The sequence below is a fragment of the Manis javanica genome, chromosome 1 (genome assembly GCF_040802235.1).
Source record: "Manis javanica isolate MJ-LG chromosome 1, MJ_LKY, whole genome shotgun sequence".
NCBI classification, from domain to species: Eukaryota; Metazoa; Chordata; class Mammalia; order Pholidota; family Manidae; genus Manis; species Manis javanica.
The window spans coordinates 117,958,811-117,985,357 of NC_133156.1; the positions used below are offsets into that span (position 1 = coordinate 117,958,811).

Sequence of the window (26,547 nt, forward strand, 5' to 3'; positions counted from 1 at the left end):
CCATGTTTTGAGATTCAGCTTCAATTTTTGCTCTTTAATAAAGAGTTCCATAAACAGTTCTCTCTATCCTAAAGACTTTCCACTAGTCAAAAATGATCTCTGTCCCACATTCATCCCCTGGCAATTTCTTTGTACTTTTTAAAAATGGCCTCTTAACACTTTCCAGTTGAGGGTTGAGGTATTTCGTGCATTTTGACCCATCTGCTATACAACAGGCCATAAACCAAACTGTTTCCAGAAGCCAGAAGGGTAATGATGAGCAAACAGGGCTGACAAATGGCAATCATGAATGGTGGAAACTCTGGCCAGCTGAAAATGCATATATCCCTCTGAAGGGAGAAAGCTGCACTCAGGCCCACCTAATTTTTCCCACAGGGGATTATAGGCTCAAAGGTGATACATTTTCCAGTTTTCAAGATTTTTATGTAAAATTTCCCAACTTATTGTAAAAATCCCCATTTTTAAAGGTTGTTGTGGTAGAGATTTCATTACTGTTCTGAAGGACACACGCACTGCCCTCAGGCAGAGTACAGTTCCCCGCTCCCCTGAGGAAGGGCTTGGCTATGGGATAATTGCCCCCATGAATGACCATTGTGCTCCCTGTCTAAGCAGAGCTTTAAACATGCCACTGTAGCGTCGGATCCCCAAAGGAGAGACCCACGGAGCAGACCCCAGGCCTGACCTGCAGCCTGAAGCCGAGACACCCAGCGGACCTGCAGACCCGTGAGCAAGGAAAACAGATGTTTGCTGTTGCGTGCCACTGACATTTCTGGGATTATATTTTACATAGCATGATTGTATCTGCAATCTGATGAAAACATTTGGCCATAAGTTTAAAGAAAAAAAGTGAAGCACAAAACATTCTGGTAACCAAGTTTGACTCAAAGTCTATAAAATTCAACCTCCATTGTTGGAAGTTTCATGAGAGGCATTCATTGTGAGTGTATGTCCATTTAATTACCTATCCCCCAACATTGCTACATCTAATATCACCACCACAGAGTATAAAAAAACTAATTTTTTACTTGTTAATAATCTGCCACTTCACATCAAATCTTTATAAAAATAGCCACTTCTTGTCCAGAGTCAGATTATGGGGAGGTCAATCTATAAAAGATGCTGAGTCATCCCTGGAATAAACTAACTCATGTTTCCACATGCCATTTCATACATAAATCCTACAAAAGTAGATAAGACCCTCGAAGGGAAATTTGAAAACACTCCTTCTAGCACTGACAATTTGATTGAGTGTTCTGAGACAGGAGCAGCCTCATTGAACAACAAGTCGGCAATTCAAAGTTAGATGCTATCCTAAACCTGGATAATTAATGACGTTATGCAGAGAGACATTCACTTCTCTCAGTACAGGTTCTGTTTGGCTGTCCTGATTGGTATACACTCAGTGCTGTCTGTGACAGGCTTTTCTACAATGCCTTTCTGCCATCCCATGGTGATAGCCTTACCTTCTAGCAAAACTTTATGACTCAGCACTACCCATATTCCAGCTCCTGGGCAGGAGAAAGAAAACAAGAGGTCAGCCTCCTTCCCTTCTGAAGGCCTAACCCAGAAGTGGTACCTGGCACCTCTGCTCACTTCCTATTGGCTAGAATCTTGTCACATGATTCCTTGGTGGCAAGGAATACTGGGAAATACTGTCTTTATTGACATATTGCTACCCAGGTAAAGCTCCAATTACTATAGAAGAAGGGGACAATAGATATTTAAGAGATAAATAACAGTGCCTGTACTATGGTGATGAAGAAGAAACATTTTGACAAGTTTTTCAACATTGATTCTGCTTTGGTCAGTCCATGTGAATTTATAAATGAATCTGTTTCTATGTACACATCTTTAATAAAAAACTCTTTTCCCCCTACTTCCACTAAGTAAATATTGAAGAAAGATGTTTAAAGAAATAAATTTTTAAGAAGACTATAAATTTAGACTGCCTAAAATGGCCAGAAGGTTTGAACTAGCCCCGTCCTTGCTTACCACATGATTAATACTGGGTAACCTTCATTTTGAAATGAAAAAGGGTGATTTGTATGAGTGATACTCAGGCAGATGACCTGTGTTTATTCATTAAGGGGTTAGCAGTTATCTACTTATTAAAGGACACCATGGGAAGGCCCTTTGCCAGGCACAGAGGATACAAATGGATAACAAATCACACATGGTCCTTGTCTTCATGGAGAGAAGACAGACATCACTCACATAATCACACAAAGAGAAGCATGATTACAAATGGATGTAAGTGCAATTAAAGTTGATACAGTGTGCAGGGAAGTATCAAGGCAATGGGGATATGGAGACAAACAAGCCTTTAGGGCTCACGAAAAGCTTTTCCTTTCACACTCAAGCACCAACTCTAGCTCTTTGTGTATCTTTTGTTTTGAGGGGAGACCTAGAAGATTCCCAAAAACTATGCTGCCCAGAAACTTTAGTAGTTTAGTAGTTTATTAACTTCCAGGCACCACAGTTATGCCTCATGGAAGTGCTCTATTGATACAGCAATTAATTTGTAATCTAGTCTCTAGTTTTCTACCAAAAAAGCTGAGTAGTCTCTATAAATAATAGAAAACAGCTCAGGGATGTGTTTATCCCAAACCATACTCTCTGCTTCTCTCGTGGAAGTCTTGTGGAGCTGCCAAAATTATAATCGACCTCATTTAAAACATCCCAACAGTCAATGCTCAGCAGAAATTGAGGAGGATGCTGGGAAATTGCCATTGCTGTGCCCAGGTGCTGGGCCTAAGTGAAAGGAGCAGGCTTTCCCTGACAGTAAAGTAAGGTGCAAAATACAGCAGCACCTCTGGATTATTTATTATCCAGTATTTTTTAGAGAACTCTATTTTTAGAGTTTTTCACTATATACTAAAACTTTCCCTATCTTATTACTGATATCTTATGACTATTGCTCTTACAAAAGCCCACTCAGTAGCCCCTGCCTTGTGGGCTAGTTGCCCCCTCTCTGCACTCTGCCTGCTCCTTTACACCCAGATGCCCCAGGATGACACTCATTCAACTCTCACCTATGCCTTTAAGCCCCCACAGTGCCCTGATCCTGTTCTTTTCCTCTGTAGTCAGCAAACTAACAGAATTTTTAAACACTCAATAATTCCAGTTTCCAACACACATGCAGCACCTGTCAGTTTCAATAAGGAAAATGGAAAAAGAGATTATTCCTGAAGTCAGGAGACATGAGCAGGTTGCCAAGTCTGTGGAAGCCTTGGTCTCCTCAATAGTAAAATGTAGATAAGAATGGCTGCCCTCCTTTACTCTGTAGTGCTTTGATGAGGTGAAGTATATGAAAGCATTTTGAAGATGACAAGATGAAAGCATTTTGAAGATGAATATAAGCCAAAAGCAAGAGAATGAGATGTCTCCTGAACACACTGGATGTGGGATATTTTAATGACCCTGAAAATCTTTCTGTCTTTATAACTTCACCCCTCCCTCAAATCTCGGTATAACCCAGCTTCTCATGGTACCTGATAGTTACACTCTTACCACTGTTCTTTGAAATTGGGTCCTGGGTCTCCAGAAGTCCCTCTGAAAATACCACATCCACCCAGGAGTGTGTGTTAACAACTGAACCTCCAGGACAGGCACAGAGAGAACCTTATCAAATCATTCCATTTTATTCTTGCCAAATGGATGGCATACCTTAATGAATGGGGTACAAGATGAGTAAATTTGGACTGAATACAGAAAATTCTAATTTGGCTGAGCTACTTATGTACTTGGGTAGGATACAAGGAGGATAGAAATTAAGGTCTCAAAGGGAAATGTGGAGGCAAGTACTATAGAGAAATTTCATCTAATTAGCCACTCAACTCGAATCTAGATGATAAGTACCAAGTTTGGTCGTGAACATTAATTCTCTTTCTTTACAGCTCTCTTTCATCACATTTCCTGTGAGCCTTTGTTTCCTTGCTTGTGAAATGAGAATGGTAATGCTCATCTGATAGTCTTCTTGGAGGAGTAGAAACTAAAATAATGAAAAGTACTAAGATACAGTGTCTGAAATAGAGTATGTGCTCAATAAATTCTACTTTCTCCCCTTGAACTATCTGTGAAATTTTATTGTATGAAGTTTTTCTTGGGAGCACAGAAAGAATTGGTATGAAGAGGAAGAAACAATGTTTAAATTCTCCTTGTTGGGATCTTTACTCCCATTTTTGGGAACTGCAAGACCTAGAAAGTTCACATGTAGTAAGGGAAAAACAAATCAGAGGCAAGAGACCCTAAAAGTTCTGTGGGGATATTCAAAGCTCAGAAGGCGATAAGGCATGTAAGCATGAAAGAACACCGAACTTTCGGGGCTATGCTTCAAGGAAGAAGTGGATGTAGATAATGGTCCAACTGCTGGTGGAAGGTTTGGGGTTATGAAGTAGAAGGGACAAAGCAGGATGATGCATTTCAGTATTCTGAGGGAAACTGCACCTGTGGTCCTGAGCCAGCCCTCCGTGTTTAAGAAATGTGAAGGGACGAGGAAGATGCAAAACAAAACAGGCACTGCAGAGAAAAAAAGTCCTAATTTCAAAAAGGAGAGAAAAGTAGGTCCTGCAAACTATAATTTGAGGCCTCCAAAAGTGTTCAGTAAAATCGGTAAAGATATAATTATTAAGCTCTTGGAAAAGAAAGACATGATAGCCAAGAATCTGAGCATCCTTCTGCAATTCTCTGAACATCCTTTACTGATGTGATCCTTAGATACATTAGGAGTGCCATACAGGGCCTGTTATTTCAATTGAGCATTCCACAAAAACTCTCACAACTGTGTAGTAAAGAGAGAGAACTATACGATAAATACAGGGAGGAAATTTTGTAGACTTACTGAACATCAAACCTCAAATAGCTGGTTCATCAAAGTCAATAAGGACAGAATAATCTAGACTCCAACTATAGCTTTCAATTCCCATTTTTTTTCCTTGCCTCCGTCTGCCCCTTCCACACAAGCTGACTCTAAATTCTCCCCATAGGCAGCCTCAAACCAGTCCCCTTTGCCAAGCCAATCTTGACAGAGTAGAATGTACAACAAAAACCTCCCTGACCCAGAATAGGAGAGTTTGGGATTGAGAATTCTAGTGGTACTCCCTGGAGCTCAGTTACCTAGTCACAATTTCTGGGGAAAGAAAATTGTATCACTGTTTACCTTAGTTCAGGCTGCTATCACAAAGTACAATACACTGACTGGGAGGCTTATATGCAAAAGAAATTTGTTTCTCATTGTCCCGGAGGTTGGTAAGTCTGAGATCAAGGTGGCAGCATGGCCGGCTTCTGGCGAGGCCTCACTTCCAGGTTGCAAACCGCCACCTTCTGGTTGTATCATCACATGGTAGAGAGAGGGAGAGAGGGCTCTCTGGGGTCTCTTTTATAAAGGCTCTAACCCGTTCACAAGGGCCCTACCCTCATAATCTAATTACCTTGCAAGGCTCCTACTTCTTAATACCATTGTTGTAGGGGTTAGGAGTTAAACATAAATTTGGGGGGAACTAAGATTCAGTTCATAATGCTGACACTCCCATCCTTCAAGATCTTCAAAGCCAGGTGAACCTGGATCTGATGAATCAGGAACAAATCTTGGGCACCTAGGTAGCAATCCCCCAGTTGCTGTGTTGGACCATCATCTTCCCCACACAGATTATTTTGGCTCACCTGTAGATCTGTGTGATTCTAAGAGTTTGTTGTAAAGACAAACAAAGGGGACCAACTGCTTATGGGGAGAATTTAGAGAGTCAGTTTCTGTAGATGAGGCCAGACAAGGGCAAGGACAACAAACAGGAACTGAAACCTACAGCTGGAGCCTGGGAGCTTCTGCTCCTGTCTATGTGATCCTCCTACTCTCCTCCGTTCCTTGTAGTGACTGAGTTCTGCACATTAGGTTGGGGTGTAGGAGAGCACCAGCTCCTGCTGTGCTTCTCTCTGGGACAGTCCCTGGTCCTCACACACCCGCCTCTCCTACCAGCCAGCCAGGCTCTTTCTCCCCATGCCATCCTTAGCTATGACTTGTTCTGTATTTGTCAGCCACATGAAATCTGAGGATCCAGAACTCTGTCCTTAAGTAAGAATATAAGCTTATTTTCTTAGTTTCTCAAAAAATATTTATCCTTCATCTCAATAAACATGTCTCTGGTCCCCTGATATTCTCTCCCTACTGGCTGGCCCAGTGCTACCAATTCCTAAGTATTCCTATACCTGAGACCATCCAATTTACAGCCTTTATTCAAAAATATTTATTTTTTAAATTTATTCATTCAACAAATATTTGAACACCTGGTATACGCCTAGCACTATTTTAGGAACTAGGAACAGAGAATAAAATAAAACAAGTAAAATTCCCTGTCCTCATTTAAAATAGATTTCATTGAAATTTTTTCTGAAAACTAAGAGGTACAGTCAATATGTTAGAAGAAAAAACAATCAAACTAGAATGATAAGCAAAATAAATAAGACTAAATTTAGAAGAGTAATACATTTTTCAATTGGCTTTAAAAACTCTTTCGTTCAATATAAACTGAGAAAGATCTGGCATGCCGGCAGTTCAAGTGAAGGAGATCTGTGAGATAATTAGAGCATAGAAACCCCATGTGATAGAGCTGGGAAGGAAGGAAGGAGGGGGGGAGGGAGGGAGGGAGGGAGGGGGGAGGGAGGGAAGGAAGGAAGGAAGGAAGGAAGGAAGGAAGGAAGGAAGGAAGGAAGGAAGGAAGGATCTATGATCAGTTATCAAAAATACAGAGAGGCTTTTAAACACTTCTAAATATTTGGAGGAAAATAAGAAAGATGATAAGAGATCTGGAAATCATCTATTGGAGGAACTATTAAGAGATCACTTAGAGACTTTTTGCCAGAAATGAGAAAATCTGCAAGGTGTAGGATGGTTCTGGAAATATTTCCAAATATTTGAAATACTATCATATGAAAGGAAGAAGAGAATTTTCCTGTTACAAACGACAGCACTACTGCCAAATATAGGCTTTCCAAAAGCCAAAGAAATTGGCTCACAAGGCTGGCCTTTCTAATAATTAGAATTTTGTCAAAATAGAATGTTCTGACTCTGCAAAAGTAGTAGAGTCGCTGTCCCTGGGAGTTTTCCCGCAGAAGCCGATTGCCACCTACTAAGAAGAGGAAGGGGAGCGAGGAGGAGGGCCGGGGAGTCCGCAGTGGACATAGTTATCCTGGGGGACCATCTACCGTCCCCTCCAGTATTACTATTCTTTCATTCATCCACTCTACTCCACCACATACCAGAGGAAAGAGAGAAAAATATTCAGACCAGCCTGACGATCCTTCTGCCGCGGAGCAGGCTGTACCTAGCAACAGGGCAGTCAGCATGAATTGAGACACAACAGTCCTTGTAAAAATTACTAATTCAGTCCCTTAAATAAAACTGTCCAAGTTTAGATGTGCACATGGCACTCATTTAATAAATCTTAAAATGACACCTCTTGACAGGCAAAGGAAATATTTAAGTGCCAACTTCAGAACCACAAATCTGTCTAAATACTGTAACTTGTGAATGAGATACTTTGCCAACTTATAATGCAGATAAGATATACATATGCACACATATGCACATTTTTAAAGTATTCCTTCTTATACTGTTTGTCTTTGTAAGACAAGTCTTTATAGCTGAGGTTGTATAGTATTGCTGTCTTTAAGCTCATTTTCTCTTCTTTTCCTTCATATTGTTTTTTCTACTACAGCAATGTTATATAAACAGGAGGAATTTTAATTACTCATGTGTTAAGTCACAGAAAGTAGTAGTAGATTTTGCTTCATGTTAACCTTAAAAAACCATATGCAATATTGTGGTGTGTAAAAATGTGTTTCTCACATATATTCAGGCTTAATCCATGGTTCTGAGCTCACAGCTCCCAGAACACTTGGAATTTCCTAAATGTTGAGAGTGAGAAAGGTGTCTTTTGTTATGTTAATGAGGTGGGTTTTGTAAACCGACGAGATTGGGGCTGCTGCCAGTGGAGGCAACAGGAGATGAGCATCAGCGGGCTGGAACCTTCCATCCCATGCCAGCACCTCTGGGGAGTGAAGAAGGGCTGGAGATTGAGTTCAGTCCCCAGTGCTCAAACGTTTATTCTTTCATTGTTATTATTTACTACATGCAGAAAAAGATAAGGGAAAGTAAGAGAAACAGGAAAGAGCAGAGACCAGAGAACAGGAAAGGAGAAAAGAAGAGAAGACAAGAGAGGGAAGAAAGATGAAAGAAGGAAGAGAAAAGAGAAAGTGCAAATGGAAGGCTACTGACAGAGGCATATCTGCCTCTATACGGAATTACCATCTAAGATTTCTTGCCGTTCTATATACTAGAGGATAAAGATTAGGCTTCTGTCTTCAAAGCGACTTTTAAAAAAAAGAAGAAAGCAGAGCCTGTTATCATTTTAACATATTTTCCTAAGCCTAACACTTATTTAAAGAATAAAGGGATTTGTGACAAAGTTTAAAGGAAGTAGACTCTACAATTAAACCACAGACACTTAAATTTTTGTACTTTTTGATATTTCCCCATATACTTTGCCTTCACTGCCTTATTAATAACATTGCTTTCTGACACCACCTCATTTGGGAATTTAGTACTCCTGGGATTGCGTCGTGTCATTTGACAAGTTACATTGAAATGGGACAGTTACCATACATCCAGGGAGACTCCTTAGTTCTTTAGCAAGTTGAATCTAAGCTCCCTTGCAAACAAATATCCAGAAATAGTACTTCATTAGTAAGCGCATACCATCCTATTAGCTGTGAAAATCAATGTTTAGCATATTCCTGGGACTTCAGAGAAATCGAACCCAGTGTAAAAAGGAAAGTAGGAAATAATGGGAAAATGCAACAAGCAGGCCTAGGAAAATGGAATAAAATGACAGCAAACTTTCTGTTTTGAGGTGTGACTTTTTAAAAATCTCTCTGCAATATTGCTTTATGAAAACACAGATCAATAAGTGAATTTGCTTTAACTGAAAGAATATTTAGCAAAAGATGTGTTTCGATTGTCCTGATGAATAAATTACAAAGTCAATATAAATCAGTGATCTCCTAACTTCTCTATGAAATCAAGGAAATCTTTATATACAGACATTCAGAAAGATCATTTGCCACCATTCACAAAAAGAGTAAGAAATTAATTGTAACAATGGCCTAAATGGCTGTCTTTTTTATTATTGATTCTATTGCAAGTTGTTCTTTAAGAATCTAAGAGCATAAAATTTGCAACATTTCTATTCCCAGCAAGACAATAATAAGAGTTTCCAGCTGCCTCTCCTCACGGCAGTACCCCTGATGCACCAGTCTTCTGTCTGTCCTCCAGCGGGTGCCCGAGGTCCTGGTGCTGGAGTTGAGCAGTCGCTCTTCTTGCCCAACCACAAAGGAACCGCCTTCAAGTACCTTAAATTTTCGATTATCCTCTAATAGGTGCTGGGCAAGGGTCATAGCCAGTGCCTCTTTAGTGAACCTGAGAATCACTAAGAATCGCTCATTAAAAATACATATTTCTGCCCCTCATTCCAATTGACTGGATTTGAGGTGGGTCTGGGATGGACATTTGAAATAAGGACATCAGGTGATTCCAGTTACAAGGTGCCTGGTGACACACTTTGGGAAACAGTGATGCTGACACCTTCTAAACCACCAGTCTGCTGACAACCTCCATGATAAACACAGGGCAAAGTATCTACAGAAAGAACGATGAATTCAAAGATTCAGTTGCAAGCATTTGACCTTTGAATTTGAAATAGACTCCACTAGTAAAGGGAAGACAGCTGGAGAAGCAGCAGCAGAGAATTGTCATAAGCCTCTTTTACATGCAGATCTAGTAGGCTGCTAACCCCACTCCGCTGGCCAACATCTGCCACAGTAATACAGTCTGGATGTATGCTGGAAATGGGGGTCATAGATATTTAGGGTTGTGGGGCACTGGGACCAGTGTAAGTCCATACTGGTAAAATTGAAAGCATTATACCCATGAGGTGCAAATTTAAAAAAATGATTTGAAAACAAGAAGAGAGAATGGACTCAGAGAAAAAGCACTGAGGCCGAGATCAAGGATGGAGGGGTGAGGAGGTAAACAGAGGCTCTGCTTTGCAGCTGCCAGTTGGGTGTTCCATTCAACTGCAGCTGGTGGGCATTCCGGGGCACTGAGCATGCCCAGTTTGTGTGAGTGACTTTCACCAAGTAGAGCAATCAACAAGATCACCATAAAGGCTTTACCAATGGCAGACCAGTCAAATGACCGCTGAAAACCATCCCTAAATTTGTCACCAATGGACCCAAGTTTAAGAAAAGGAATTTCTTTGGTCTGCAGAAATGGTTTGAGTCCCAGTCTCTAATTTCTTCCTTCTCAGATACTCTTGTCTCCACCAAAGGAAAAGTATTTGGTGACATGCAGCCATTTTGTTAGTCAACAGAAGCTTAGAAGCAAGAAAATGTTGTAGTGATACAATACAGCAGCATCTTCTTCAACAGCAGGCCATTGCTGGAAGCTTCCGGATCCTTGTGCCTATTGAGTAGGAGAGGGACTTTCATTTAGAGAACCTTATGTGAATCTTACATGAGAAACTTGCCAATCTGCTTCTTCAATTTCTTAGCCTTACTACTCCTGATACTTCAGTGCTATCTCTTAGTGAGCCTGAAACAGCCAAGACATGGTTTAGGCCATGGAGGAATCAGCAGGTAAGCATCACTGGGCTCTGAGGAGTTAGGTGTTTTGTGTCTGCGTGACATATGCATATGTGGGGTGTGCATCCTTGCAGGAAGTCTGTATATCTTAAAGGTTTTATGAAAATGTGTGCTAAGGCAAGATTATATCTCTCTACTCTCTTTCTATTTCAAAAATAATAAAGTCCCATTGATTGTAAAGGACCAATAATAAATAGCCTAGGAGCCTGAGGAATGACTGTGCCTTACCTTTGTTAGAAATGTGTAACCCACCTAAGGAGAAAGTGGCTACAGTGCAAAGAAAGACAGTTTCTTGTTTAATCTTAAATGCTAGAAGAGTCCTTTGGGAACATTTTCCCCCAGCTTTCAAGGATGGTTACCTTTGCTGCTTTGCAAACAATGACACTAAAAAGACTATGTTGCTTGATTCGGAGACTTGTGGAAAATCACAACCTTGAAAAGTATCTCTCCTACCAACTTGCCATGTGGCCTGAAATTGCACCATTCCTTTGACTCAAATATTTTTTGCAGTTTTCCAGAGAGCTTTATACAAATACAAATATTCCTGCAAAATGCAAGTCAAAATCACTTAGGTCATCAGAAAAGGGCAAGGGTCCATGCACATGGGACCAGAAGAGGGGCCTGTCCTGGCCAGGAGGGAAGACAGAAGGGAAGAGCGTGTGGGGAGAGAAGGTAGGGGTGGAGGTGGGTGAGGGAGGAAATGGGAAAAATAAACTCTTACATCACACCATTGCCTGCCCAGGCTCAAGTCAGGCTAAGGGATTCAGCTCCTGGCATCCGAAAGCTGAGCCTCACTAGAGAGGATATATAGGATGATGTCCACCTGGCAGGAGGGGCAAACAGGAATCTGGCACCTTGTATCTTCCCCTCCAGTTTTAATTCAGGTTTTGAAAAAGAAATACTAAGCATCTGCTATTTTCAAGTGTGCCAAGTATATGAAATATATGTACAGTTCCTGCCATCAAACAACTGGCAAGCAAGGAGGGAGAGGGAAGGGAGGAGGAAAAAGAGAGAGAGGAAAGGAAACTTTCTGCGACTATTGCATAGGAATTAACAGGAGGGCATTTCAGCACAGATTTAATTCTTTTTCTGTACATGTTAGATACTTTTGGAAATATTAACCCCACCCTAGGCCTGCTTAATAAGGAAGATGACATTAGCAAGGGAAGGAAAATAGAGAAAAATCTCTCTCCCACTCACCTTTTCTAGTCCAGTTATTGAAACATTTCCCTTGTGTTATTCTTCACCTCAGGTTCCTCTTTCCTCTCTGGCTTCTCAATGGCATTCAACTTTTCAGAAAGTGCAATTATAATAGATGTCTTTGTAATGTTTAAACAATGATATTCAGCACTTGCAGAATCAGACTATCCAATCTAGAAGCTAGAAAAAGAATGCCCCTTTTCCTAACCTTATATGGGAAAGTATGGAGAGAGGGGGCTGTTGTATTCATAACCATGTGGATTACCTCCTCCTGTGTAATTTGGGGGCTCCTATGAAAATCCTCAAAGATCTCCCCTACTCATCTGTAATGCATTAGAGATTTATTTCTCTGGGATCTGAGGGCTTTTCTGGTTTCAACAAACTTTTGTTGCACAATAGCTCCCCTTCATTGAACACTTACCTTGGAAGTAAAGTGTTATATGCTTTCCAAACATTAGTGCAGCATGTTATAGTCACTCCACGACTTTATGGGGCAGGTATCACTCTTTCCATGTGATGGCTGAGAAAACGGAGGCCTAGAGAAGTTGCACAACTTGCCTAACTAAGAACAGCAGGACTACATTCAAACACAAGCCTGTCTGACTCCTTAATAATGCCAAATAACACTCCTAATCATTATACAAGGTAGGCTCCCTGTGAAGGGCAGGCTGCCTTATCTCTTAATCCTGTGGTTCTCAATCCTGACTCTTATTAGAATCCCTTATGCAAAGGGAATTTCATGCATTAAACATGGGCACAGTAGCTCGAGGTAACCTGCTAGAGGCTGTTGGATATTTCAGAACATGAGTGTCTCATCTTCCAGGGGCCATGAAGATGCCCTAAGAGATTCAGAAGAGCCCTCATGCACAGCATCTGGTCAAACCATGCGGTTCTGGAGCTTGCAGCTCTGCCCAAAGGATTCACAACTTTCTCTCCACAAATACATGAATGAAGCAGGGGCTATAAATCTCCTTTAGGATTCAGGTTTATAGCTTAGCAGCCTTTTTGGGAATCACAGAGCTTTCTTCAATACCAGTCACTCCCTGGTAGAAAGAACATCAATTCAGTTGATGGGCATCTCCATTCCCCCTGACTGCCCTACCACAATGACTTTCAAGAGATTTAATGTGTTGGTAGCCCACCCCTACCTTCAATTAGACTTTCCCATAGAAATGTAGTCAAGTTAAAATAGTTTTTAGAATGAACTTTGCTCTACAAATAAGCCTTTTAGATGCATATCATGTTTTGGAAGCTCCAGGAAAGGTACATAAAATCCATTGCAGAGTTGCTCAGTTTAATGGTATTGTTCATTTGGACTTAACCTGATTCCCTTAATGCTGCAACTCTGATTTCTAAGTATTCCCTTAGGTGTTCACAGGAAGAAATTTATAGTTATTTCAATTTCATTATTCAGAATACTGACATCTTGGATGAAGCAATTGTCCAAAGGTTGATTTATTATGCTTCAAAGGACATGAGAGACAACAATGTAAGTTTGCCTCTTGATGAATCCATATCAGGACCAGCAACAGGTCTTTATGTGACCCAACTTCTGCCATGCAGACATCCACAAACTTTTTCTACATTGCTGCCTGGACCATAAATCTCACTTGTGTTTGTTCTTCCTAGTAACCTAGATAGGGTAATGATACCCATTATTTTTCCTTTCACAAAGGACGTAAGTAAGGCAAAGCTAAAAAAGACTTAAAGGTAGTATTATCCAATCCACATTTAGATAAGGAAGTTGATGCTTTGAATTTTTTTTTTCAAAATAATACAGCTATCTATTGACAGAACAAATAACTAGAACCCAGTGTTCTTGGCTCCTAGATGAATTCTTATTTCTTCATTTGCCTACAGATCTATGTAGACTAGGCATTTTACCTAAAATTTTATTTGTAGAAATAGTTCAAGTCCTAGGATAGATAATACTATTTTCTTCCAGAAAGGATATTGACTTGTTTACCTGTCAAAGGCACTAACAATCTAGGATTAATCTCAGGGTTTGAGATTTTCTGGGCAATTTCTGTGACTCAGAGTTGGACTACAGTCCATGGAGGGCCAGTTGAACTTTCCTCTAAATGCAATCCTTTAAGGCCTTAGTCAAAAGATGAGAGGTGGGGTGAACAGGATCTCACCATCAGTTGGCTCTGAATTCTATTTTCCCAGTACTGCAAAGCAAATGCAACCTCCAGTACAGGGTTTAGCTCGCTGATTCTCAGTCTTTTCCAGATCTCACCTCAGTAACTCATTCCACCCTCTATTGTGAACTCATTGATGTTTTTATGAGTTTATTTTAAAGTATCTTCTCCAGCCCTTTTTATTCCTTAGCAGGGGAATTGATCGAATTTACCTAGTTCAACATTACCTCCAAATACCCCCAGTATCAAAGCAGAAATCCCTCCAAATACCCCCAGTATCAAAGATAATTAGATCAGAACGAAGCTCTAGACTCTTAGCCCCATCTTCCTTTTGCCAGTCCCTTCAGTCTTTCAACCCCAATAATTCAGATAACTTACACATAAAACATAAATCCTACATTATGGTGCCTGATCAATGAGCAAGAAAATGTGAATTCACCCCAGGTTTTCAAGAACCCTATTAAAACCTGCTTTTAAAGGCATTAAAATTACCTCTGCTTTCCCAGCCCAACACCCACCACACCCTAGAGGCATCCACCCTGGATTTGTTAACAGCCTGTGTTCCCTTTATCTCAAAGCCAGGAGAAGTTATAAGTATTTTGTAGACTATTTCCTCTCTGTAGCTGCACTCTGCTCTTCCTTTAGCTGTTATTGTTATATTTTCCTTTTTTCCTTAGGTCCTTAGAGAAATCAGAATGCTTGCTAGCTGGTGAGCCTTTGGTGTCTCTTGCTGCGCATGATTTCAAGTCTGTGATGTATGAAGTCCAGAGTAACTTCAGGATAATGGAGCTGCCAGATGAATTCACTGTGCTTGCCCTGGCTGAGCTGGCAACCAGCTACTTGTAGTGGGGAGGACACTCCACATTTTCCTGGGAACAACCACCCTGATTAACTGTCTAAAACCCAGTGGGAACAAACAGCAGATGGAAGAGCGTCTCTGCCTTCTGCCGCCCTAAAGAACACTGATGGAGGGATTTTGTTCCTGAACACAGATGAGCCTGCTGGGTCGCCGCTAGTCCCCGCTGCTCTGGGTTTGGCTCTCCCCTCTCCAGCCCTCACCTTCCCTTTCATCTGGCTTTATGTTTTCCACAAGGGATATTTTGTAAATTACTGAATGCTTACGTGCAGTAAGGGTTTCTTGTACTTTTCTTCTACACCACTTTATTAACAGATATTTACTGAGCATCTATTGCCTATTACCAAGGCTCTGGGGATACAGGCAAGTTCTGGTGAGTGGGACAGACATCAATAAAATAATTGTCCAAATAAGCAGTTGCTGCCCAACAACAGGTACAGGTGGCTAGTATTTCATTTTCAACCAGCCACTCCTTGATGTCTGACAGCAGCCTGGCATTTCGGCAGGGGAGGGACAGAGGAGAGCAACTTCCTCCTGCACCTCATCTGCCACCCCCATGCAGCCTTGAAATGCTGGTTGTGGACATGAGGAGGGGTCACAGAACTCCCCGGTGTGAGAAGATAATGCCTCTCCCCTCTTGTGCCCTTCGCTGCAGTATCCCCAGGGTATTTCCTTCATGATGATGGCCCTGCTCACCATGCAAACCGTGCTCAGGCTGGCAGAGGAGGAAAGGATGAGGGGAGCTTTCTGTATTGGTGGGTATCCCTGTGGTTTCCTCCTTGTTAAAACCAGACTATGAGTTGAGCAAATGCCTTATTTTTCCTTTTACTCTGACCTTGTCCTTTCTAGTAATAACACCAACTGTGTATTGAGTGCCTACCACATGGAAGACCCTCTGCAGGGAGTTCTCTCTCTCTCAACCTTCACAATTCTGCCAGGTAAGTAGTATTTGCCCATTTTGCAGATGAGAAACTGAGGGTCATGGAAATGAAGGAATTTTCTCAAGGTGGTGACAGTCAATGATATGTAGAGGTGGCATTCTAGCCTATATGACCACCCAGTCTATACTCTTCCTACCACCTTAAATTACCTCTTTCCTATTAGCTGCCTTCTTTAGTTAGATCACACGGTCTCTACAATGATTATGACCGCTTACCAGTTCTTAGCAGCAGGCTAAATTTTGGCATCTCTTTATTTTGCAGTGCTGTAATAATGATAAGTAGACAGTTGATCAAAATACAAGCAATAATGAAATCAAGGGAAATAGGTAAATAATCTATGGTCACAAATCCCCCCTACTCCAAAACTGAAGTACATCTACAGTAATCAAGAGTGTACAGAGAACATGCCTTGGAATTCCTAGGAAATAGCACGTATAGCACAGTGAGAGGCTTCAGGGATGAGTCCGAAGACCCAGACCCTTTTCTCTCATCAGCCATTGAGACATCTGGTGACTCTGCCCTTCTCCCAACCTCAGTTTTACTTCCCAACACATTAAATGCAGTGATTACTAAGATCTCTCCTGACACCCCCAGCACCACTATTTCGTAGTATTTAAGCCCATGCTGTCAGGACTGCCTCCTTTACTCATCAGCCAAATCTTTCCTGTTCTACTTTGCCCATTGCCTCTTGCTCTGTCTCAGTGAAGGTAACATTTATATCTGATACATGCTGAGAATTTACTGTATCTGGGCTCTGCCTTGGGTATTTTAAAGTTATTATTTAACACTCACAGCAATACAGATAACGTTTTCCTCCATTTTACAGATGAGGAAATCGAGGCTTTGAAAAGGTAAACGGTCTGCCTGCAGTCGCCCAGCTAATGCGTGGCAGAACCAGGAGTGGAGCTGTGACAGACTGGCTCGAGGACTTGAGCGGCTATACTAGATTAACCTAGTTTAAGACTTTCTACTTCCCAACAGCCAAAATTGTGTTCTTATAAATAAACTCTAATAGCGTTTCTACCAGCAACATTAACAACCAAGAGAGGAAAAGGAAATAAAATCAGAAATCATTATGCCTATGAATAAGGCAATTATCTGTCTCTGTGTCATAAAATTACCTAGTGCCCTTTGATCCTAAAGCAACTTTGGCCTGACTGCCACTAAAGAACAGGTATAAAACTTGCTAGCCATTTATTCATCTCTCTATCCATTCAGTTAATCAGCAAATAAACAGACATTGTGCTTGTTGTGTTGGATACCAATGGACAAGACATCCCTTCTGTCATGTTGCTTCATATGGCCAGTGTGAGGTACACACATACACACGCACGTGCTATGAGAAGGAATTTAGAGGTAAAATGAATGGGCCAATAAATACATAGCTGGGGATACAGGAGGGATTAAACAAACCAAAACCCCCACTCGCATAGAACTGACATTCCAGTGTGTGGAGAAAACAACAAATTACTTAAAATGAGTAAAATATATAAAATGTTAGCAAATTCATATCTTATATATCACAACCCATTTAGGCCCTGAGTCACGAACTAGAAAGACCAAGAGTCCGCAGAAATTCTTTGTGCTATGAATATCACAATGAAATAAAGTTAATCTAAAAAACGTGCTTGACTATTTCAAAATATTGTAATGCCTTATAGAGAAGAGATTACAAAGTGCATTCACATATATAATTCTGTGCTTGTTTTGCTTAATTGCTACAGTTGTTTAAACATAAGCTAAATCATATCCTATTTAGGTCTCTTTATTGCCTATATTACAAAAGAATCAATATTGAGTGACCTTCTCTAGTTTACTTTCTATCTATACTTTAAGCTCTTAAAACATTTACTTTTAAACATGCTTGGGTAGTCAAATCATTAGCAAACATGGAACTTTTAAAATACCTTGTAGATGTCTTTTCTTCAGACATCTGAAAAACAAAATTCAACACAAATTTGCTGACTACTTTCCTAGCTTCCCATAGAAAGAGTCTGGCTAATGACGAGAAGGTACACAAAGTAGTAACAAAGCACAGAGAGAGAAGCACTTAGCTGCCAGGGTGAGTGCGGGAAAGGCTGTGACATTGGAAATGAGCTTGCAGCCCACAAAGTCATTCACTCCAGGAAAGAGGCATCCCCTAAAAAGGGAATAAAACCCACTGGAGCATAGGTTGGAGATGGGATAACACTCACACTTGAGTGAGTCCAGTGGGAGAAGGCAAAATGAAAGGAGAAAAAGGACATAAAAAGGTGGAAATAAATGAAACAAGTAAGGTGGTCGTGGCCACATAATGAAGAGCCTTGAATGCTACACAGGAGTTTGGACTATTTTGGGTTTTTTTTAATAAGAAATCTTTGAAAGGTTTTAAGTAAGGAGAATGTGATCTTTAAAACCAAGAAGTAACTTTCAAGAAACAAAGATTTACAGAGCCCACTGTGATCGTGCTCAAGCAAGAGAAGACTTGAAAAGTGTCCATGGCATGAAAATGTAGAAGAATCACCCAGCTGACCCACAGTCTGGAGTAAAATAAACGGTTGTTATTATGAGCCACTGAGTTTTGGGGTGGTTTGCTACAGAGCAAAATTTAGCTGATAGAAAAAATAATTCATCATTTATTATTAGGTAGAAAAAGCAGAATACAGAACTATGTATTAAAGAATGGTGTCAACTTTAAAGAAATTAAAATGCACTTTTAAGATAGGAAAGAATAAGTCAAATAAATAAAAAGCATATTGAAACTACATCAAACAGTGACTAATTGTAATATGAGTACTGTTTTCTACATCAATATTTTTGTTATTTCTAAATTTTTTTAATCAATACATATTACATTTATGTTTTACACTTACTCCTTGTTTATGTGAGTGGAAGCTAGATTATAGTGGATGGAGGGGCAAATAGGAGATAGGAAGTAGAGATAGCAAATATAAACCACTCCTTCAAAAAGCTTTGCTCTGAAAGAAAGGAAAGAGAAACAGGACTCGATGGGGGTAATAGCAGGGTGATAGTGATATGGAATCAAAGGATTTTTTTATTATCAGGAAAATTAAAAATTTATTAATATATTGGAAGAAAGTGACCATTAAAGAGAGGTTTTAGAAGTAAGAGAAGTAAATATTGAACTGAGTATCAATATACAGAGAGATGTATATATAGATACAGTAGCTCCCCCCTCCCCCTTACACAAGGTTTCGCTTTCCACAGTTTCAGTGACCCACAGTCAAATACACTGTCAGGTCAGTAGTAGCCAGTGCAGGGTCACAGTGCCTACATCATCCACCTCACTTCATCTCATCATGTGGGCATTTTATCATCTCACTTCACCACCTGAAGGCTGAGTACAGTTCAATAAGCTACTCTGAGCGAGAGACCACATTCACTTAAGTTTTAATATAGTACAGTATTTTAATTGTTCTTTTTATCATTAGTTACTGTTGTTAATCTCTTACTGTGCCTAATTTATAAATTAAATGTTGTCATAGAAATGTACACATGGGGAAAAACAAAGGATGTATAGGGTTGGGTGCTATCCGTGTTCTCAGGTGTACCCTGGGGATCTTGTAATGAATCCCTCTTGCATAAGGGGCACAACTGCATAAACATAAATACAAATATAAATATAACTCTGCCTCATGCAATGATCTTAACCTAAACATTTTTAAAAGATTCTTAAACATTTTTGGGTTGAAAGCAGTGAGGAAAGTGGGGGCAGTATCTGAAGCCCCTGCTATTCTGGGAAGTATACAAAAAGCGCAGTGAAGTATTAGAATGGCATTTTGTGCTGGCTTTGCAGACTTTGGCCATCATTAAGGCCCATGGCCCCACCGTGAGCCTGCTGCTACACAGGGAAGACCTCTGTGAATATGCCCTGGGCCAGTTACCCTGGCTCCTGAACCAGTACAAAGACAAAGAGATTGATTTCCATGTCACTCAGGTAAGAGCCACCCCACAAAGGAACTGATTCTGAGGTGACTGGCAACCATCCTGGTGGATATTAAGTCTCAGGAGGACCTAAGGCACATACTAGCTGTTTGGGAAGCTGAACTTAAATACTTCTGGGGAATCTGAGGTAGAGAAGAGGTTGGCATAATGGGATGATGGAAATTCCAGAAAGGGATTAAGAACCTTCTGTGCTAGTTGTTGAGGCTCTGAACAAGGCAGAAAGGCCAGAATCACAATAGAAAACTGGTAACTGCAAGAGAGGTTATGGGTATGTTCTCCTCTTAGAACACATCCTTCCACATCCTGTGTGGCTACTCCATGGGCAGCCTACAACTAACCTTTGAGAATTTCCATTCCAGAGTCTAAAACAAATATGGACTGCAGCAGTTCTTTATGATATTGATCTTCTGAATGGTTTGAGAAAAGCCATCTTTCTCAATTTATTCCACCAGGTAAGAAAGCCATACTGTCAAATCTGCCTCTCATTTCACTGGTTTTCTGTTTTTAACATCTTTTGCCTGATTTGTTCCTTCTCATGCAGGTGTGCAGCGTTCCAGAGCCTTCTGTAAAGGAAATTGTGATCGAAACTTCAAGCTGTTTCCTCATTCTAGGTAGGACCCATCATCCAGAATATTTTTAACAAAATTGTCTCCAAGTGATGATGGTGATAATAATGAAGGGTGTGCAAACTGTCATGTTAGTTATTTACATACATACATACAAAAAAACATTTCTTCAACTCAACAGTATACTGTGCCTGTCCCTATCCCACCTGCTCCCAAGAGGAGTGTAATAGGTAGTGACCAATCATCCTGGTTTCTCCAGAACTAAAGAACTTCCAGGGAGTTAGAACTTCCAGTTCTAAAACCAGAAAAATTCCTGGCATGTTTGGGTATTAACCCCTTACCAAATATATGGTTGGAAATTTTTTCTTCCCATTCCATATTTTGTCTTTTCATTTTCTTGATGGTGTCCTTTCCTGTGCAGAAGCTTTTTTAGTTTGATGTAGTCCCATTTGTTTATTTTTTTTCTTTTATGCTGCTTCTGATTTTGCATCAAATCCATAAAAATCATTTCCAAGACCTGTGTCCAGGAGCTTACTACTGTGTTTTTTCTTCTAGGAGTTTACAGTTTCAGGTCTTACTTTCAAGTCTTTAATCTGTTCTGATTTGATGTTTGTATGTAGTATAAGGTAGGGATCCACTTTCACTCTTGTGCATGTGTCTGTCCAGTTTTCCCAGCACCATTTATTTAAGAGACTACTCTTCCTTCATTGCACATTCTTGACCACTGTGTCAAAAGTTAACTGACCATATGTGTACAGATTTATTTCCAGGCAAATCAGAGTGAGTTGTTAACCCTAAAGAAAGAAAATGCTTTTTTTCTTGGTATTTGAGATTATTTGAAACTATGTCAAACTCAAAATCATACTTTTTTCTCCCTGGTCATCTCTTAGTATCTGTTTTTTGTCTCTCTCCCTCCCTTCTCCATTCTTTCCCTTCTCTTCTTGCTCTCACATCACAATCCCACCTATCACCTCGTTAGAGTACTTGGCACAGATTGTAGAGGAGGCACTAGTCTCAGGGCCTATATACAAAACTCTGTTCTAACACAGTCCCTGAGGATGAAGGACAGGAGTAATCCTATACCTCCCACATCCCCACCCTCCCCAAAATATGTCATTTCTACTACTTCATTACATATCTGTCTATTATGTTTTAGTTCTCTCCTAACTGATCCCTCTGTTTCTAGTCTCTCTTTGGCTCTATGCCTCGCCCTCATTAACTGTTTCACTTTATGTCAGACAAATTCAAACCCAAACTGCTCTACCCCAGCCAGGCCTTTCCTCACTCTTCCCTGCTCCCTGCCTCTCCTGTGTAGCTCTTTAGCTCCACGACTGGTGGACCTGCCTTCAGGTCCACAAGATGCTCTCCCTGTGACCTTGTGGCTCCTCTCCTTTTCTTACAAGTTATCTTGCATTAGGACCCACCCTAATGATTTCATCTGAACTCAATTCCATCTGCAAATAACCTAAATTCCAAGTCACATGCACAAGTATGAACAGTATAGAAAGCTGTCTTAGGGACCAAAGTGCTTAGTTAATTCTGTGATACTAAAGAAGCATGGCCATCATAAAATTAATTACCAACCAAAGAGAGATTTTGACAATCATCATGGAATTCACAAGTATTTTGCCTAAGTTGAAAATGAATTCTTATGACCCCAGTATTTCTTAACCTGCAGCCCATTCCAGCCCTTCAGACCTGATGGAATTTTTTGATGAACAAATCAGAAATAATAATGAAGCCTTTCAAGTGGAAATCTTCCACTAGTTTCAAGTGGAGATCAGCCATCAGTGCTGAGGGTAAGCAATAAAGATGAGGCCAGGGTGGTTTATTTTGTAGCAAAAAGTAAACTGAAGCCTATGCATTGTCTAACCTAATCTTATGTCCTCAGGATATATAGAGCATCAGTTTATAGAGCATCACATTTAAGAGAAGTTTTGTCTTAGTCATCTACAATCTACTACTTTTAAACTGGCCTTTTCAGTTACCTGTCTTCTTTCATGGTATTTATGGATGCACCTATTTGAGAAGGATGAGTATAATATATAGAAATTGAATTTAGAATTTAGAAGATCTAGCAAGTTGGTTAAGTGGCCCAATAAACAGGCTGGTGGGTGGGAGGAATGTGCAATATTCTAAAGATTAGTACAAATAGAAAAGACCAGAATTAATGAATTATCATAGCTCATTAATTCTAGGAAGCACAAGTTTTCATGATACTGGAATGCATCTTATAATTGATGGCATCTTTAATCATAATCAGCCACTGTAGCTTTTCTTTATTTGTGCAATATAAAATAATATCTTGGATTCTAGATAAAATTACTATCTTGAAGTGAGTAAAATCTGAGAATTCATGTTTGTATCTTTTAAATTCAGTTAGCACTAGGATTTACTGAAAAATGAGCTGGCAAGAAATATGAAGCAGTCTTACAAAACTTAAAGCTGATCCATTGGGCATGATGTATTGAATTCACTTTGGAACTTAACATTTTAAACAAGACAAAACCAAATATAATAGGGAGAAAAGAAAGCAATTGACATCTTTAAAGAATTACAAAAGAAGAGGGTAGAAAAGAGTTGAAATAACACAAAATGTTTAGGAAAGGAAATCTTACCATTATGTACAGTAACTCTAATGGGATTTTGTCAGTCCTGGAACATACCATGCTCCTACTGAATCAGGCCTCTCAGTTTCTCCCTCTGTATTTTAGAGCTCAAGTTGAGGGATCGCATCACTTCAATTGAAAGAACAATCAAAGTTGTCATGGGTGACCTCAGTGCAAAAATAAGAGAATTAATGGGGACTTGAAATTGGTTGACAGTAGTTTTAAGAATTAAGGAAATGATTTTGATTCTTTAAGGATCTACTTGTGAGATTGCTTTATAAAGAGTTCAGTGATCAATTCCATTTTTAAAAGAACTTCATTTTTCCCCAAAAGATAAATTATATCAAGATAAAGTTCTAAAGTACCCATTCAAGGGCTTCTCAGTAGAAAAAGATTTTTGCCCAGAGCATCATTGCATTAAGCTTTTCAAATAGTTTTAAAAGTTGTTAATCATGAAGATAACATACCTTTATCCAAAAAATAATAACCTCTAAACTTTTTTTTTTTAGCATAAACATCTCATTTTCCAACCAGGGAACTCCTAGACCAAGTCTTGTACAAAGTAGTTTGCTCAGTATTGCCTGAGTATATGATTCCATGTTAGAAAAGATATAGAACTTACACTGAAACAAAATGTAAAATTAGCAACTGTTGTATTTTTTTGTAATGAAACCATATTTTGTTTGGATCAAAGCCTTCCACAGGAGCCAATGAAGAGGGGAAAATTCTCCTGAGAGGCTTTGGTCTCCAATGATTATATTTAAAATAACAAAAGCTAGGCAATAAATAGCAATGGAGAGATTATAAGTAAAAACCTGACCCTAACTGGCCACCCAATCAGAAACTTGCTGGAAGAGTTTACAGCAGAATAAAAGAGGACAAAAGCTTTAAGGAAGGCCAGCTTCCCAGGCAAAAACAGAGAGAAGGTATAACTTATTTTCATCACTTAGGCAGACTACTGGGTGCCTTTATGCTAATTACTGATTGCTACCATGTGGCCCTGCCTCCCTGTTCAAAATTACTGTTTTATTCCCACCTTCCTTTAAAAGACTCATTTATGAAAGAATTAGATCTGAGCTTTCCTCCTACAGGGAAGCAATCCAATAAATAAATTAAGGCCAAATTATTAAAAAATTGTAATACAGGTTCATAATCCCTTATTCTAATCAATCCCTAGAGCCAGATATATTTCAAAATTCATAACCTTCCCAATTTTAAAAATTTGACAGTATTTGACAGTAGCTACAATTGAATCCATTAATATTTCTACAAGACAATATATGCATATCCACACTATATAGAATAAATAAAAACTACCAATAATTTTAAAAGAATTTAACTTGGGTCTTGCCACCAGATGAGTCAGTACCAAATTTAAGAAACAAAATTCCAGTTTCCAGAGTTGTTTAGGTTTTGAAATTGCAGATAAAGGATTACAGATCTGTAGTTCAATGTGCTATCTTTCATTAAGGATTTTAAAAACAAAGCAGTGTTTTAGCCCAACGTTACTAACATTTCATAATGTGTAGTAATAGAGATAGGTCTTGGGAGCTAGAGAGAAAGATTTTGGCTGAAGAGAGACTTTCTAGTGACCTTTAAATTATAAGCTATAGACCACTTCCTGCTCCATCTCATACCTTCATCATTCAATTTATATACCTTTTTGAAAAGATTCCCATGAAATGATCCATGAAGGCTAAAGAATAGGAGAAGCTAAATTTCCATTTGGCCCAACATAGTAAAATATTTCAAATGCAATGTTCTGATTTTAGGTAAGGAATTCCATCCGCCTTCTCATCCAAACCATGTGTGAAAAATGCTGCACTGAAGCGCAGGAAGGATGGCCACTGATTGATTATGTCTTCTCCCAGTTCGCCATGGGCAACAGCAACCTGGTAGGAAGCATGTGCGGGGTGAGTACTGACTGCACTGTAACAGTGCAGTTGACTCAACTGGGTTTTAAAAAGAATGGCTGGGGCTCAATTCAGTAACTGATTTACAAGTTATATTTTGTCGTATTACTTTTACTGAAAAGTTTTTCAGCCTCTGGTGTTCCGAAGACCTTTTCACTGATACCATTATAACTTATAATAAACTCAAGTAGGTGAAATCACTGTTTTCCCCGAGGAGGAAACAACCTGTCCTCAAGGACTGGGGGTGGTTTGGAGAGGGAAAGAGGAAGCAAATTACTTTAGAGAAAGGAAAAGGCACGCCAACGTGCTGCACCAGGGTCGGCTCCCTTTGGATGACAAGGCACTAAAGCATGTGTGCTGGATGTCAGTGATCTCAGCAAGTTCGTGAAATTAAGTCCACTCCACTAGGAAGCAGCGTCTTTGAAAATTTTTACCTGAGGGCGAGAAGGAATATTTGCAGTTCTTGAATCCTCACAATTCTTGTTTTTCTGCTTTAGCCAGGGTTTTCCTTCTAACCATTGCTCCAAGGAGCACTTTAAAACAGGACATAGATACTAGAGACCAAGATCACCAGATTCCATGAGCCCCTGCACTGAGTGTCTGGGTCCTCCACCTCAGAGGCTGAGGACACGTCCAAGTAAGGCCAGAAAGGAACAATAGAAGGGATTCTTAACTACTCCCCCGTTTTATCTTTCTTAAAGGAGAAAGCAGTGAAACCTAACTCCCACGAGGATGAAAAGGGAGAGACATCTGTCCGAGAAACAAGCCTTGAGGTCTTAAAAACCCTGGACCCACTGGTCGTTGGAATGCCTCAGGTAAGGGCTCTTTTGTCACCTTTACAGTTACCTTTCTAAAGTTCTGCCCATTTAGAAGGAAAAACAGGTGTTTGTACTTCATATATTACCAGCTTTTTGATGCTCTGATTAGAGGAAGAATATTGTGATGCTCAGTGCCCAGCACATGGTAGTTCCTCAAAAACAGGTGTTGAATTATTGAGTTATATAATGTCTTATATCTAGATAGCAAATGACAGTTATAAGCACCTTAATGTATTATTTCTCTTCTTCCTCAACACACCTAGACATATGGTTAAGAAGGGACTGGTGGTTCTAACACAGTCAATGTAAACTTTCCCCATTCATGTTGGAAGGTGTTAAGGGCACACATTCTCAGGCCTCATCTGAGGCCCATGTAATTTGAACCTCAAGGAGAGGGGCCTTGGAATCTGTATTTTCCTTCAGCAAAACAACCTGGGAAAGGTTTTAATGGCCAGAAAATACATGGTACAGCCAGGAGACAATCAAAAGGCCATGTCAAGTGCATCAGAGGCTTCACCTAGGATGGTATTTTAAGGTGTGGCTCTTGAATTATCTGGGATATTTATTTACAATGCAGATTTCCAGGCCACATGCCAGATCTGCTGAACCAACATATCTGGGCATGGAGCCCATGAATCTTCATGTGAATAATTCCAACATTTCCAATAGATACAGAAGTCTGGGTAATTCTGATCTAGCTGTAAATGATGAAAAACTAGTCTAGGACCAGACCCTAAAAGGCCTGAAATGCCAAATTCCTACCTTGCGCTTGATGAGCCATTGAATATTTTAAGAAAGGGCTAAAGATTTTAAATGATTTTAAATTCATTTTAGTGAATGAATTTAGTTTCAGGAACTCCACGGAT

General features: G+C 39.9%; 1 protein-coding gene across 1 annotated transcript in view; it reads left to right on the top strand.

Annotated features, from left to right (window-relative positions):
• Nucleotides 1–10,670: 10,670 nt before the first annotated feature.
• MROH2B (maestro heat like repeat family member 2B) overlaps nucleotides 10,671–26,547 on the top strand; it is a 51,510-nt gene continuing 35,633 nt past the window's right edge. The window contains 13 exon segments of the mRNA XM_073214049.1: nucleotides 10,671–10,686; nucleotides 11,795–11,854; nucleotides 13,269–13,385; nucleotides 14,719–14,877; nucleotides 15,549–15,644; nucleotides 19,574–19,767; nucleotides 20,135–20,227; nucleotides 20,317–20,386; nucleotides 22,020–22,102; nucleotides 22,104–22,140; nucleotides 23,056–23,158; nucleotides 24,728–24,845; nucleotides 25,565–25,678. Of these exon segments, the coding sequence (XP_073070150.1) occupies nucleotides 10,671–10,686; nucleotides 11,795–11,854; nucleotides 13,269–13,385; nucleotides 14,719–14,877; nucleotides 15,549–15,644; nucleotides 19,574–19,767; nucleotides 20,135–20,227; nucleotides 20,317–20,386; nucleotides 22,020–22,102; nucleotides 22,104–22,140; nucleotides 23,056–23,158; nucleotides 24,728–24,845; nucleotides 25,565–25,678 (1,260 nt within the window).